Genomic DNA, 14,813 nt, shown 5'->3' on the forward strand with positions numbered 1-14,813 from the left:
CTTTCTCCCGTGCGTGTGGGGCTCCCGGCTCGTGTTGGAGATGCGAGGGTTGCCTCCCTTGGCCCACCATTTCCGGGCGAGGAACCCTGCCGAGGTAGCGGGGGGCTAGAGCCGTATACATCAAGAGATATATTTCCCGTTTGCCACACAAATGTGGCGTAAATACATACATGATATAGGAAGGCGAAACACAGTCCGACCAACTACTGGAACACCAACGCGGTATGGGTGGACGCGGGACGGGCGGTGACGGTCACACAGGAGAGACACACAGAACCTTGTTTAAAAAAGAAATTTGCGCGTCGAGGCCCATCGCGTCCTTGGCCGCCTGCACGCTCGGGTACCGCACGCCCTTCCCGCTCCACACCCTCAGATTGACTCCCAGCCGGCGCACCTCCCACCCGTCCTTCTCGGCGCCCTCCCAGAGACGCTTGTCAGTGTCTGGCAGGATCTCGCCCGGGCGCTCACCACTGCCGCTGCCACCTCCGCCGCTGCGGTGTTTGCCGCTGTCGCGTCCGCCGATGGCGCATTCGCCGGCCATCGCTCTCCCCTTATCCGTCGGGGTGCGCATGCGGCCCGAAAGGCGCGACATGTGTGCGATACGCGAGGGTGTAGGTGCGACAATACGAAGCGCGGCAACAAAAAAAGAAAGAATACCGGGTACTTCCCCCTGAGTACGACATAGCAGCGCCACGTGATTGCCTGCACGACAAGGACGGCTTTTTTTTTTCACATGCTGGGTTCCTGCTGCGAGGAGCAGGAGGCGCGCGAGGCCGAGGCCCGCTCGAAGCACCGCGCGGCGGTCAAGGCGTCCGAGGCGCGCCTGCTCAAGGGCGACCTCCTGCGGCAGCACGCCTTCAACACGCTCCACGACCCAGAGACGTGTGGCTGCTTGTGTGGTGAGTGTGAGGAAGACGGCGACGGCGCGGAGGAGGCGAGCGTGGGGACGCAGGGCACCGCCGCCGCGCCGCAGAGCTCCGACTCGGACGACGAGGATGACGACGAGATGGAGGCGGCGATCGTTCGCAAGATGCGCGCTGCGCGGCTCGCGCAACTCCAGGGCGCCGCGGCGGCCCGGCGCGAGGCCGGGACGTACCAGCGGCTGGACGAGGCGGCGCTCGTGGACCGGCTGCGGGGCGAGGCGCCCATCGTGCTCCACCTCGCCCGGAGCGACTCCATCACCAGCGCCTGCATCGACAAGCGGCTGGCCGCCGCCGCGTCGACCGCGCCGCCGCAGGTGCGGCTCGTGCGCTGCTCGGCCGACGACGGCCCGCCGGCGGTGCTCCCGTTCGTTCGCCGGCTGCCCGCGCTGCTAGTGGTGCAGGACGGCGCGGTCACCGCGTCGGCCGACGGGCTGGCCGATGTCCGCGAGCCGCGAGCGCTGGAGGACGCCGCCGAGTCGTGGGTCAGAGACCAGCTTGCGAGGCTGGCGGTGGAGGCGGCGGCGGCGGACTCGGAGGAGGAGGGGGAGGAGTGCGCCGAGGCCTTCTGCGGCCGTCCCGGCTGCCGCACCTACCCACACGAGCACGTGGCGTGGGGCCAAAAGCCGGGGGCGGGCTGGGCGACTTAAACGCCGGGGCTTGGGCGGGGGCGACTTGACGCGGCGCACACACCTGGCAGGCGAGGCGCGAGAGTGGGCCGCGAAAGTGGGCCCGGATCGTGGCCGAGTCGGCGAACCGGAGGTAGGACTATCTTGCGGCCGCTCAGTAGGCCCCCGCTACCCCCTAATACCGGGTAGCGGGTTGGGGCTATGGTTTTTTTTGGCTAAACCGTACATGTAGTTCCAATTCACTCTCCACTCTGTCTCTGACACGCTAATCTTCAAAACGTCCAACGGAGCGGCCAGTCACCACACACCAGCGTCCCCCAAGCTCCAACACGCAACAGGCTGACGCACAGGAGCTGTTGCTCCCCCGCGAGTCGCTGCGCGCTCTGAAGAGGGCTCACGCGCTACTCGCTATAAAAAACAAACCACTCGCCCGCACGTTTTCTTTTTTACAAAACCAAGCTGCCGACCGGAGGACGAGGGGACAAACCAACAGCGGTCAGCCATACACATATGTGGTCTCCCAGGGCGATGTTTGTCCTCGCCGTCGCCGCTGCAGCCGCTGCTGATGATCGCCCGACGGCGCGACAGCTGGCTGTGGGTATCGAGACTGGACTCGGGGTTGCTGTGCAGACGCGGCTCGTCTGGCTTGAAGATGCGGTGCAAGCTCTGCGGAGTGAGCTAGCAGAGTTGCGGTTGGCACAGCCCAGCGCAGCCTGTGCCCAGGGACCTGAGGCAGCTGTGGACGATTGCATCGCAATGAAGGCGAATGGCGAAACTTGCGCCGTTGCAAAGCGTGCAGGGTGCGGGCTCGTGGCAATCCGCAAAGGAGGCTAACACTGCTCGCTCCCTCTCGCTCCACCGCCGCCGGCGAGCACAGACCCGCAGCCCGGGGCCGCGCGGCCGGGCGCCACGGTGATGGCGGCCTCGCGGCCGTCCATCGATCTCGACGAGGATATCGCGGCCCTCCTGGAGCGGGCGCGCGTTTCTGCGCTCGTCTCCGGTAAGGTGGTGCCGCAGCTGCTGGCCCAGGACGTCGGCAACGTCGCGGCGCTGCTCGAGGCGGTCGCCGAGGACGGCCTCGAGGGGCTCGGCCTCGGCAAGACCGTGCAACGTCAGCTGTGCCGCTGCCTGCCGGCCCTGAACAGCTGCGACGCGGCTGAGGCGGCTTTGTCATCCTTTGCCTCCCTGTCTCTGGTCGAGCCCCCGCTTGGGGCTGCGACTGGCGCGCAGGCGGGCGGCAGCGCGATGGCCGGCGGCGATGGTGCTGCTGGCGAGCGCGCTGGCGGCGGCGGCGGTACGGACGCTGCCGAGGGTGCCGCGCGTGCCGCAGACGGGCATGCGATTGCCGCAAGCGGCCCCCGCGGCGGAGCTGGGAGTGGCTCCGCTGGCGAGGAGCACGGCGGCGGGGCCGCGGCTGGCGGCGAGGGCCGCGGCGGCGCGCGCCCCAAAGAGGCGGACAGCGGCGCCTGCAGTGCGCAGGCCGCGGAAGGCGGAACCGGAGGCGGCGCCCCGGGGGCCTATATGGACCCCGTGGCGCCCGCGCTGCCGGCTAGCGGCGATGGGACGATTGCCGCCGCGGGGGGGGAGGAGGAGGTGGAGGGCGCCGCTGCCGCCGCCGAGGCGGGCCGCCGCGCTCCGAAGACCCTAATTGTTGCCGATCCTTCAGCGACGCGCCATACCGACACCGGGCACAGTTCGCAGCCACTTGCTGCGTCCGGCGGAGCTTCGGATTCTACTTACAGCGGCGCGGACGCGGAGGATGCGGTGGCAGGAGGGGGCTCTGGGGCGGCGGAGGCGAGCGCGGCGGCCACGGCCGAGGAGGACAAGCGCGTCCGGGCGCTGAGGATTGCCCTGCAGCACAGGACGCAGATGCCCGTGACGGACGAGGAGGCCCGGGCTATCCTCCAGGCGCGAGGGGGTCGCGAGACGCCCGTGACGGAGGAGGAGGCGCGGGTCATCCTTCGGGCGCGGGGGGACGTCGGGCACGGCAGGGCTACCTTTCAGGCGCGGGCGCGCGGGCGCGGTGGGCGCGCCACGGCATCGCCGGCGCTGGCGAGCAAGGGCGGCGAGAAGCTATCGCGGCGTGGGAAGAAGGCGGTGGCGAAGGAGGCGGGCGAGGTGGTATCACGCGAGGAAGGCGAGGCGATTTATCGCGCGACGCTCGAGTCGCTGTTGGCGTCCACCGGGTGGACGCCGCGCGCCGCGGAGGAGAGGGCGCGCGAGGAGCAGCGTGCGCATGTTCGGCAGATGCGCTGGGCAAGGGAGCACGGCCGGGGGGAGCCGGTCCGGTGCTTTGACGCGGAGGAGTACGACGAAGGCGACGACGCTTTCGACGCGCTCTTCGACGGGGGCTCGGGGTACGGGTGGGATTCCCCCTCGGGGGGCGGCGCTTTCTTCTAGGCGCCCGCCTTGACCCAACATAGAGGGCGTTGTGTAGCCTAGCTTTTGGGTAATATAAAGGAGGCTACTCGGCGACTGAAGCGCGTTCGGTTGGATACACACTCTCAGAAATGGAGAAGGCGGGCTACGTTGAAGGTCTCAAGGCGGCGGGATACACGGCACTAGAGATGTTTCAGGTCGGGTATCCATCGCCGCGTCCGCAGCGGTTCCGCCCTCGGCGCCTCCCACCTCTCACCCGCCAGGTCGAACTTCCGCCGACGATGGTGCCACCGCTTCCGCCCCCCCCGCTCGAGCCTCGGCCGCCGCACCCCGCCGTCCGCGCCCCGCCGCCACCCCCTCCGTCACGGCACACGCCGGCACCACCGCTACTACCGCTGGCTCCGCCCTAGACGCCGCCGACCGCTCGCAAGAGCGGCGAGCCCGGGGCCGACACCCCTCTGTTAGGTGACGGTCGACGGCTCCTTTCGAGGCTTTGTGGCCCTTTAAGAGGGCACCAGCAGCTTGGGGGGTGCGCGCTGGATGGCCGGCGCGGTGGAGCAGCGGCGCGGAGCCGGGGGTTCGACGTGCGGCCGTCGGTGGCGCGACACGCGGCCTCCAGCGGCGATTCGCCGCGGCTCCGGCGGTGCGATTTTTGTGCGTTTTCGAAGGCTGTGGGCGGGATAAGGCCGGCTAGACCGGCCCTGGTGTGCCCTAGTGTGTTCCCTTACACCCCTGGCCCGGGAGCAGTAGCGCGGTGCGCGTCCCGAGGGCGTAGGGGCTCAAAAAACAATTGATTAACTTTTCAGCCACTTAGAGCACACAGTGTCGCTGCCGCCAGGACTCCTGAGGGAGTGAGGCGTGATTTCTTGCCGTGAGACAGATAGTCACAGTCCCAGAAACCCGTACGGCTCTACGGTCGGTTAGGGTTACCACTTTGGCACGACTTACGTTACGTTATATAGCCCTGGCCCGTGGCCCCTGCCCGGGACGCGGGGCGCCCCCGGGTATATGGCAAAAAATGCCAAAAAACGCCAAACGATAAAACCGCAAATACTTGTTCGGACTCTCTACTTTCCCCCTTCCTCGTCCTCGTCCTCCTCGTCGCTCCCCCCAAGCAGCCCAAGCAGCGGGTCCATCGCCGCCGCGACGGCGGCGCGCTTGCCGCCGCCGGCGTCAGTGTCGGCGGCGGGCGCATCGGCGGCGCGCTTGCCGAGCGCGGAAGCGACGGCCTCCGCCACTGCCGAGCGCTGCACGGCGGCCTGTGCCCTTAGGCTCTCGCGTGAGACTGGCGGCGCCTCCTCGCTGGCCGGCAGCGGCAGCGGCGGCCGCGTCCATCCCACCATCGCGCCGCAGTCAACTACCTCCACCGGCGACACGGGGCAGCCGGACGCGTCGACGGGCAGCGCCTCGAGCAGCGGCAGGTGGGCAGCGCCGGCGACGAGGCGGCCGAAGACGACGTGCGTGCCGTCGAGCGAGGGGCAGGGCGCCAGCGTCAGGCGCCAAGCGGAGCGATTGGTGCCCGGCCCGTGATTCACCATGCTCAGCAGGCCGGGCGCGTTGTGCCGGAGGCGGAGGCCAAAGGGCTCGTCCTCGAAGCCGCTCGCGCCGAAGATCGAGTCGCCGCCCGCGCCGTTGCCCGCGATGCTGCCGCCCTCGAGGTACCCGCCGCGCGAGACGCGGCTGATGGGCGAGCGGCGGTAGGTGAGCGGCGCACCGCCGTCGCCCAGCCCTTCGTAGCGCTGGGTGCACAGCGCGTGGAAGTTGGCTGCGGCGAGAGGCACCTCGTCCAAGAAGAGCGCAAACACCAGCCGCATCGTCTGCTCCCGCCGCCCGCCGACCACGACGTCGAAAAAGACCTGGTTGCCCTGCCAGTCTGGCCATCCGGCCTGCTTGGCGGCGAGCACCTCGCCGCGGTTGAGCGCCCAGTTCCGCCCGAGAGCAAGGCCAGAGTCGCGGCCCATGAGTACCTGTGCTAATGCGCGGCGCCAAGTGAAAAAAGAAAACAATGCAGAAAAAAGAAAAGGTGAGAGAGAGACGTCTGACCAAAATTCCTCAGCACGGCGCCCGCCCGCCAAGCCGCCGCGATCCCCCTCTACCCCCCCCCCTTTGCGAGAGCGCGCGAGAGAGAGTGTGCACGTGAAATCGCACAAGATTGCACGATATCTCTCGGGATCGCCCGGTGCGCCCCTAGATCCCAAGAGACCGAGCCTGCCAGTCCTGGATCCGCCCGCGCAGCGCGTGGTTTGGGAAGGTGTGCGTGTGCTCGAGCGCCTCGCGCGTCAGCGGGCTCGTCGACTTGATCGCGAGCCAGCGCTCGATCTCCGAACGCTCGTAGGAATGTCCGTCCGCCGCCATCACCGGGTCGGTCATGATTTCGAGCGTGATGCAGCATTTGAAGTCGTCCGGCACCGTCGCCAGCCTTGCTAGCCTTGCTTTCTGGATGCGAGACAGCGCTGAGATGTTCTCGTCCAGGAGAGCCTCGAGCTGTCCTGCTCCTGAGAGGTGCTCGAGCTCCTCGCCCTGCAGCTGCGCAACCTTGGCGCGAGATGCAGACGCGTCGCGCTCTGCGACCTCCGCTGCCGCCTGCTGCTCCTTGGCGCTCTTACGCGCCTGACTGGCCTCAGTTCGTAGCTTGTCGTTAGCCATAAGGCGGGCGCGGCTTATCTCCAGCACTCCCGCATGCGACGCCTCCGCCTTTGCCACTTCCTTTGCCAGCACCTTCTCGGCAGTCAGTCGCGCCTCTTCCGCCGCGACAAGCGCCTGTTCGCAGCTCCGAGCCGTGAGCAGCCGCACCCCCCCTCGCCCCCCGCCCCACGGCCACGCTGCAGAGGCTGCCTCTTCCGCCGTCCGCCGCGCAGCCTCCGCCTCGTCCCGCCCCTCGAGCACGCGGCCTGCCTCCGCCTTGAGGGCAGCCTCGCGCCGGGCCGCAGCCTCCCTCTCCTGCTTGAGCCGGCGGCCCGCGGCGGCACGCTCGCTCGCCTGAGCGCGAAGCGTCTCGGCAGCCTCGGAGCGAACCTGTTGCGCTCTTGCGTGTGCCTTCAAGATCCACAAGTCAATTTGTACCAGAAATCCAAAGGTGGTGCAAAATGGATATCTCAAGATTGGCCTTTAGTTCTCGCGCACCTGCTCTCCGCCGCCGCCGCTTACCTGCTGGCACGCCACCGCCCCGCGTCGCTAACTCAAGCCTCCCTGCTGCATCTTCGCACCCCTGCCACATGACTCGATCGCCGTCGCTGCTACCGCCCTCTCCGCCGCCCTCGAAGGCGCCACCAGCATTACGGCCGCCTTCATATCTCTTTGATGCTGCCACCAACGCCACCTCCTCGATTCTGTGCCGCTGCCGCGGCGAGGCGCCGTCGCCACGATCGCCGCCAGCGTTGCTGACAGCCTCGGAGCGTCGCCGTGGCCGCGTTCTGGTCTGCCCACGCTTCCCCTAAAACGTCTAGGACGAGCTCAGAGGCTAGGGGCGCGTCCTGTGGGACCATCTAGCTCTACTGGGTCCGCGACGGCGGTCGGCGCACCCCCGTCTCGAACCTACGTGTGTGCTCTCTGTCTGTCTGTCAGCTGTTTCGGCTAAGTCGTTTTGTACCGGATTTCAATGTTAGTGGCAAAACCGCGGAACCAAAAATGGCGTTTAATTTCGGGCCCCTGCTGTCCGCCGCCTGCGGCGGCGCTCCGCGCCGCTTGGGGCGCCTGCGGCGCCCCTGGGCGCGCTGCGCGCGCCTGTTTTGGGGGGGCTACCAGCACCGAAAAATTGCCTATTTTTGCCGAGATCCGAGAACTCACATGATGAACACATGCAGGTTCAGAGAGTTTTGTGTTTGTCAGGTTCATGCACCCAAACAAAGCAATATGCGGCCAAAGGAATGGAAAACTCACATGATGAACAGTCACATGCAGGTTCATGCACCCAAACAAAACTCAAAAGCAATATGCGGCCAAGAAAGGAATCTAGGAGAAAGGAATCTAGGTGAAAACGAGAACACGTGCACGCTGACAATTACGCATGGTTGCGGGCGTCATTGACATCGTCTTCACTCATCGTGGACGTCGATGTCGTCGTCATCGTTGCTGACGACCCGCGTAGGTAGCCAAGCACCTTGCTCCACCCCAAACTAGAGCCCGAAAGGCTAGAGCCGTTCGTCGAGCGCCGGCTCGCCTCCGCCAGCCGGCTCGCCTCCGCTAGTGTGCCCCGCGCAGCAGGCGGCAGAGTCGCCCCACTCCTCGCGTGACATTCAAGCGCCTGCTGAAATGTGCTCCGCACGATCCACTCAAACTCGGCCAGCATCTGAAGCACCTTCTCGGCATCCCCCTTGCCGGTGAAGCGGGAGGAGCCGATTGCGCCGCAAGCCTCCTCGAGCACCTCGAGCGGCGGCCTCGCAGCGCATGATCTCACCACGGGCTCCGGCCCTCCGATGTCGTACACCTTGGCGCGAAACTCCTGAGCGCGTCGGAAGCGGAGTGGTAGCTCCTTGCCAGCCCGCGCCGCCTGCGCCTCGGCTGCGGCGAGATGCGCAGCGACGGTCATCGCGACGCCCTGCTCAAAGAGGCACCAGCCGCGGTTCTCATACGGCCTCTCGTTGTAGTCCATCTGCCGCTGTAGCCACTGCCGCTGGATGTCCTCTGGGCGGTTCGACTGGACAGCCGGGACGACCACCTGACGCTGCTGCAGCACCGCCGTGCCGGTGATGCTGGCGTACAGGGATCCCATCACCTCGATGCCGCGGGCAAAGATGGCGACGTCCGCGAGGCTGCGGTGGCCTGCCTCATCCTTCTGAGGGAGTGCCGCAAAGTCCCAAAAGAGGCCGACGCCTCCCGCACCGGAGGCGAGGTAGCGGCGCACGGCGGCGAGAGTAGTGCCGTGAGGATCCGGATGGAGCGGCGTCAGCCAGCCGTACGAAAGCGAGAGGACGGAACGGTCGCCGGCCTCGAGGAGCGCCACCGCCTCCTCGCACGGCACAAACGCCTCGGCGGGCAGGTCCTGGCACCGCTTCATGATCACTGTCCCGTCCGCATCACGCCCGAGGAATGCATCCGCAGACTCCGAAGCGAGCCAGTCGCAGCGGAGGAGCCGAACGGAGCCGTCGCGCAGCCTCGCCACGAGCTTGCCGTCAATCCGTGAGTCGGCGGCCACGAGGACTTCGGTGAGGTCAATATCGGCGAGGATGCGCCGGCTGCGCCGCAGGTGGTGGACGGAGTAGGTTGCGCCAGCCGTGATGCTCCCGAGAAGGATCACGCACATCAGAACCTCGACCGCGAGGGAAACACTAGCACCTCGCGACACGTTGTAGACGCCAGACAGGGCCAGGAGAAGCACGGTGGCGCCGAGCAGCAGCGACTCCATTGCATTCTGGAAGTCGTAAGCGTAAGGGAGCACTCGACGGTGAGCGAGCCAGAAGCCCGTGACGATGACGATGGCGCTGCAAGCGACGGCATACCTCATCGGGTCGAGTCCGCGAACGATGTAGACGCGCGTAAGGTCGCAAGCGAAGACAAGGAACATCAGCGAGAACTGGCGCAGCCAGACGACAAGTTGCCACCGCGGCGCGTGCGGCGCGAAGCGGCCCGTCAGGTAGGCGACCTGCCGCTCGAGGTGGCGAGGGAAGATGGCGGAGGGCTCGGAGGTGACTCCGAGGCGCCGGAGGCATCGCAATGGCAAGCATGGCCTAAAGCTTGGGGCACGCCAGAGGTTGTCCTCGCGGCCCCGCGTAAAGGCGTCGATCTGACGCGCAAAGTGAAGCGGGAGGAAGAGCAGGAGCAGGAGCAGCATCGACAGCAGCGACAGTAATGCGACGGCGACGGGGCTGCTCCACTTCAAGGGAGCGTAGCGCACGCCTGGCGGGGACCCTTCTGGCGGCAGCTCTATCGGCGGCGAGGGCGGCGGCGAGGGTGGTGGCGGCGAGGGTGGTGGCGGTGAGGGGGATTTTGGCACCGGCGGCGGCGTGGGCGGCGGCGGTGACGGTGAGCCGGACGGCGGCGGCGCAGGCAAGGCGGAGGGAGGCGGCGGCGTCGCAAACAGCGCAAAACTTGAGCTGTGCGTCTTAGTGCCTCCCTGCTTTAAGGTGACAATAATCGTCTGGGCAGCACAGTCGAGTGTTATGCCCGTCGGGTATCGCTGGCCAGGGGTCAATGTCACCTCGCGGTATATAATGTCCTCATCGGCGACGGCTGACTCGAGTACGAGCAGAATCTCATAACCGTTGTCGAAGCTTTTGAGCACGTACAGCCGCGAGCCGGTCGAAGAAGCCTGACCGGGGCCGTCGTCGAGGCTGATGCCATACGCGATGTACTTAGAAGCCGCCGCCATCCATACACCATTGTACTCCTCGCTCAAGATGCCATCAGGATTGTATCTATAAAATCCAGCCGAATGGTGGAGCCCGTCGGCGAACACACCAGACACGTAGCTTTGGTTGCATGCGGTCGAGAAGAATGGCGGCAGCAGCGACGGCGGCTCGGAGGGATGCGGCGGCGGCGACGACGGCTCGGGCTGTTCTGGCGAGGGTGGAGGCGGCGGCGACGGCTCGGGCTGTTCTGGCGGCAGCGGCGGCGGCGGCAGCGGCGGCGGCGGCAGCGGCGACGGCGGCGGAGGGCTCGGTGGAGGTGGCGATGGTGGGGGAGGGGAAGGTGGCAGCGGCGATGGGAGGGGCGCCGAGGGAGGTGGTGGCAGGCTGGGTGGCGGACTCGAGGGCAGCGGCGTCGAGGGCGGTGGCGGGCTTGGCGGCGGTGGGCTTGGCGGTGGCCAAGGTGGCGGTGGCGAGGTTGGCGGCGAAGGCGGCGGGAAGGGCGGATAGATGAACTTAGAGGTTTCGTTGGTGATGAAGCTGAATGGGTCGGTGCCGTTCAGCAGCGCCGCCAGGACCTCTCGCGCGGATAACACCGCGGCGTCGGCGCTTGGTGTCGCATCCTCAACGGCGCTCACGATGTTCATCTTGATCTCCAACCTTTGTACCCTTGCCGTCGCGATGACCCTGACGTCAAAAATCGGGGCCTCGACAATCGAGCTCGACGCGTTCACACTCGACGCCTTCACCAACAGGTGCGCTTTCATGGCCCAAACGGACGAGGGTGGCGAGGGCGGCATCGAGGGAGATGGAGGCGGCTGTAACGGCGGTGGCGTCGTCGGCGGTAGCGGCGGGAGGAAAGGAGGCGACGGAGGCGAGGGCGGCGAGGCCGGCGAGGGCGGCGAGGGCGGCGGCGGACGTGGTGGTGGCAACGGTGGCGGCGGAGAGGGCGGCGGTGGCGATGGCGGCGGCGGCGATGGCGGCGGCGGCGATGGCGGCGGCGGCGATGGCGGCGGCGGCGATGGCGGCGGTGGCGATGGCTGCGGCGAAGACTCGTCGCTCAGCCGGCGTCCTGTATCTGAGCCTTCGGCTCGCACTGCCACACACCCGTCTTGCTCGTAAGAGAGCGGTAGGGACCCGCACAGCTCGGCTCCAAAGTCCTCATCACTCACGCCGGGCGGCTGGAATGCGACCACCTCGAGCTGCTGCAGCACGTCAAAAGACACGGGCTCCGGCTGGTCCTGTGCTTTGATGCCCTTGATGATTTCGGCGATGATGTCTGCGGCCGTCGCCGGTCCGTCGTTCACGCGAGCGCCGATGCTCAATTCCAGAACGACTGCCGATAAGGCTTTCCCCGTCCACGGCGCAAATGGGGGAGGCAGCGAGGGCGGCGGCGGCGAGGATGGAGGGGGTGGGAGTGAGGGTGTCCCTGGCGGCGAGGCTGGTGGATCAGGCGCAATCGGGGGTGGTCGCGGCGGCGAGGGCGGCGACGGCGGAGGGCTTGGCGGAGGCGGGCTCAGAGGCGGCGGCGAGGGCGGAGGCGGCGGCGGCGGCGGCGGCGGCGCCGAGGGCGGAGAGGGCGCTGCAGGTGGCGACGGCGGCGGCGGGGGCGGAGGTGGCAGCGGGGTGGTGATGGGATCGGGAGCCTCCAAACTGTCACCGTCCGAGAGCTTGACCGTCCTGCCTTCTATCACAAAGTGCACCACAGTTGTGAAGATTGTGCTCCAGCACATCGTGAAGAGGAGCGCAAAGACGATGCTCAGCACGAGCTCGGCGGAGCCTCTTGCAGCCCGCATACGAAGCCGGTGGCTGATGGCGGGAGCCAGCATGGTCGTCAGCAGCACAGTGAACGATCCTCCGCAGACAACGATCGCGTACAGCCAGAACGGAGACGCGGGTAGGTCGCCCTCCTCGTGCGCGTCGACAGGGGAGAGGAAGCAGCTCGCAGCGGGGATCGAGATAAAGTCGAGACGAAAGGCAGCCGCAATCGCTAGAACCGAGTCCGGCCAGTCGAGGTGGAGGCTACCAATGACTGCAAACGTCTGTGCGTGGCTTATGAGGATTACTGCGGTTGACACCCACCGCTTGAGCGACGCGGGTTGGCGCACGACGAGGCGGATGAAGGCGACCAGCGCCAGGATGGCCAAGGCCGCGACAGACGCTACGATGATGGACCCGGTTACGATGCTGCCGCAGTGCTCGCACTGCGTCGGATCAGTGATTGACAGCCGCGCGTCTCCAAAGGCGGAGCAGCTACCCGGGGGCACACCGAGGCATGCGGCGGCGTCGGGCCGGCAGACTCGGGTGGCACTGTCGTACTCAAGCCGCTCCGCCCGCGAGGAGGGGAAGGAGAAGCCATTGCGGCGGAAGTGGGCGCTTGTGAGGAGTGCCAAGTCGCCGAGCTCCGACGGCAGGGCGCCGCTGAGCGAGTTCTTGCTGACGTCGAGCGTCTCAAGGCCGGTGAGCGATCCGATCGACGGCGGGAGGCTTCCACTGAGCGAGTTAGCTCCGACAGAGAGGTACGCAAGGTCCGAGCCCTCGGTGAAGCTTGGGATCGTGCCGCTGAGGCGGTTGTTGTACAGGTCTAGCCTCCGCAGCTGCGCCAGCAGGTTGAGCCGAGGTGGTATCGTGCCGCTCATTCGGTTGTTGTTCAGATCGAGCGTCTGCAGCTGCGCTGGCAGTCGAGGCACGGTGCCGCTAAGAAGATTGGAGGAGAGGACGAGATCCGTCAGCGAGAGGTTGGCGAGCGAGGCAGGGAGCGTGCCGGTGAGGGATAGGCCCGAGAGATCGAGCTTGGGGCCCTCAAAGGTGCCGTCGCAGACTGCCGGCCGGAGGCCGCAGATGGTCGATGGGGGGAGTGGCGGTGAAAAGGGCGGCTGCGAGGGCGGCGGCGGCGCGGGCGGCGGCGGCGAGGGCGAGCCGGAGGGCGGCGGTGGCGAAGGAGGTGGCGGAGATGGCGATGTCGAGGGGGGCGGCGGCGAGGCCGGCGGCGATGGCGACGGCGCCGGCAGCCCGTATGGCACGTCTGGCGAGACGGTGCTCTGGCCGATGGAGCCGCCGCCAGGGCCGACGGGAGTGTCGCTGGAGCCAGGTGCTCCTGCACCCCAGCACTCTGCGCGCGAGTTGTCCGCCCGGATGGCGCAGGTGTGATACGAGCCCGCCGAGACCTGCGTGTATGGGACGTTTGGTGAGACGGTGGTCTGGCTGTCGCTGTTGCGACCCCAGCACTCTGCGAGCGAGTTGTCCGCCCGGATGGCGCAGGTGTGATACCAGCCCGCCGAGATCTGCGTGTATGGCACGTTTGGTGAGACGGTGGTCTGGCTGTCGCCGTTGCGACCCCAGCACTCTGCGAGCGAGTTGTCCGCCCGGATGGCGCAGGTGTGATACCAGCCCGCCGAGATCTGCGTGTATGGCACGTTTGGTGAGACGGTGGTCTGGCTGTCGCCGTTGCGACCCCAGCACTCTGCGAGCGAGTTGTCCGCCCGGATGGCGCAGGTGTGCCACCCGTCCGCCGAGATCTGCGTGTATGGCACGTTTGGCGAGACGGTGGTCTGGCCGTCGCCGTTGGAACCCCAGCACTCTGCGAGCGAGTTGTCCGCCCGGATGGCGCAGGTGTGAAACGAGCCCGCCGAGATCCTTGGCCAGCCGCGGCGCATTGTGGCCGGCCGCTAACGAGGCTGGTGAGCCGCGCTCATCAGATGACACGCCTCAAGTCCTTGTTGTCTCCCTTTTTTTATTTTTATTTTTTTTATTTTTTTCACGCTCACAATCTTTTTTTTTCACTCGCTCCGGTTCACGGGGACCTGTGGGGCGGGCGGGGGGCGCCTGGCGGCGCCCGCGCTGCGCAAAAAGATCGGCGGAAATAAAGAAAATCACGCAGGCCGAGTGCGGGGAACAAAGACCCCCCCCCCCTGCTCCACGTACCCCTCTCGCCCCCGTATCCATGTCTCTCATCCGCGCGGACGCCCCCTCCCTCTCCCCGATCATCCGTTGGGGACTTTCGACCGCGCGCACTCGCCGTCTCACGGTCACGCGGCGGCGCGCGTGGCGGAGACGAGGATGGAGAGCGACGGTAGCGCCGCGAGGCACTGCGCGAAGACGACGACCAGCCACGCGAGCAGCACCAACGGGAGATGGCCCGTGTCGGCCGTGCCCCGACTGCACGGCCAGCGGCGCGAGCGGCACCGAGCCGCCCGAGCACCAGACAGCCGCCTCGGCGAGCCAGTGCCAGCCAGGATGCCGGCTGAGTGGGATGCTCGCGAGGGGCGCCGCCAGGCTGAGCGCGTAGTAGGCCAAGTCAAAGGGGTGGCGGCGCGGCCCGCCGTGGCACCGCCGGCGGCCGGCGGCGAGGGATGCGCGAATCAAACGGGTACAAAGCCATCGGCTCCAAGAAAAAAATTAAACAAACCTGCGAAAGCGGCAAAAATCTTGGCCGAAGGCCCGCGCTGCTGTAGAGACCTTGCGCGGGTGGCGGCGGGTGTGCGGGATGTCTGTGGGTCCGAGAGCGATATGCCATGTCCGCCTTGCTTTGTTTCCTTCGAAGGCGAAGCTAAAAAAGAAACCAGGGTGCGGCGCGAAGCCGCCGGCGCTGTAGAGCCTTG

General features: G+C 67.1%; 4 protein-coding genes across 4 annotated transcripts; 1 reads left to right on the forward strand and 3 right to left on the reverse strand.

Moving 5' to 3' along the window:
• Positions 1 to 2,464: 2,464 nt before the first annotated feature.
• Positions 2,465 to 3,949, forward strand: EMIHUDRAFT_95671 (hypothetical protein; the record flags this gene model as incomplete). Its single annotated transcript, XM_005775459.1, has 1 exon — positions 2,465 to 3,949. The coding sequence occupies one exon, from the start codon at positions 2,465 to 2,467 to the stop codon at positions 3,947 to 3,949; it is 1,485 nt and encodes a 494-aa protein (XP_005775516.1).
• A 1,319-nt stretch (positions 3,950 to 5,268) lies between these two features.
• On the reverse strand, positions 5,269 to 5,790 carry EMIHUDRAFT_47183 (peptidyl-prolyl isomerase; the record flags this gene model as incomplete). Its single annotated transcript, XM_005775460.1, has 1 exon — positions 5,269 to 5,790. A coding segment is annotated over one exon (522 nt), but the record flags the coding sequence as incomplete, so codon positions are not given.
• A 325-nt stretch (positions 5,791 to 6,115) lies between these two features.
• Positions 6,116 to 7,727, reverse strand: EMIHUDRAFT_195664 (hypothetical protein; the record flags this gene model as incomplete). Its single annotated transcript, XM_005775461.1, has 3 exons — positions 6,116 to 7,034; positions 7,518 to 7,590; positions 7,676 to 7,727. The coding sequence occupies 3 exons, from the start codon at positions 7,725 to 7,727 to the stop codon at positions 6,116 to 6,118; spliced, it is 1,044 nt and encodes a 347-aa protein (XP_005775518.1).
• Positions 7,728 to 8,058: 331 nt separating this feature from the next.
• EMIHUDRAFT_195665 (hypothetical protein) lies at positions 8,059 to 14,728 on the reverse strand (the record flags this gene model as incomplete). Its single annotated transcript, XM_005775462.1, has 7 exons — positions 8,059 to 8,087; positions 8,162 to 9,763; positions 9,956 to 10,281; positions 10,729 to 10,899; positions 11,320 to 11,548; positions 11,873 to 13,033; positions 14,671 to 14,728. The coding sequence occupies 7 exons, from the start codon at positions 14,726 to 14,728 to the stop codon at positions 8,059 to 8,061; spliced, it is 3,576 nt and encodes a 1,191-aa protein (XP_005775519.1).
• Positions 14,729 to 14,813: the final 85 nt, after the last annotated feature.

This window comes from Emiliania huxleyi, assembly GCF_000372725.1.
Source record: "Emiliania huxleyi CCMP1516 unplaced genomic scaffold EMIHUscaffold_3, whole genome shotgun sequence".
Taxonomy (NCBI): Eukaryota; Haptophyta; order Isochrysidales; family Noelaerhabdaceae; genus Emiliania; species Emiliania huxleyi.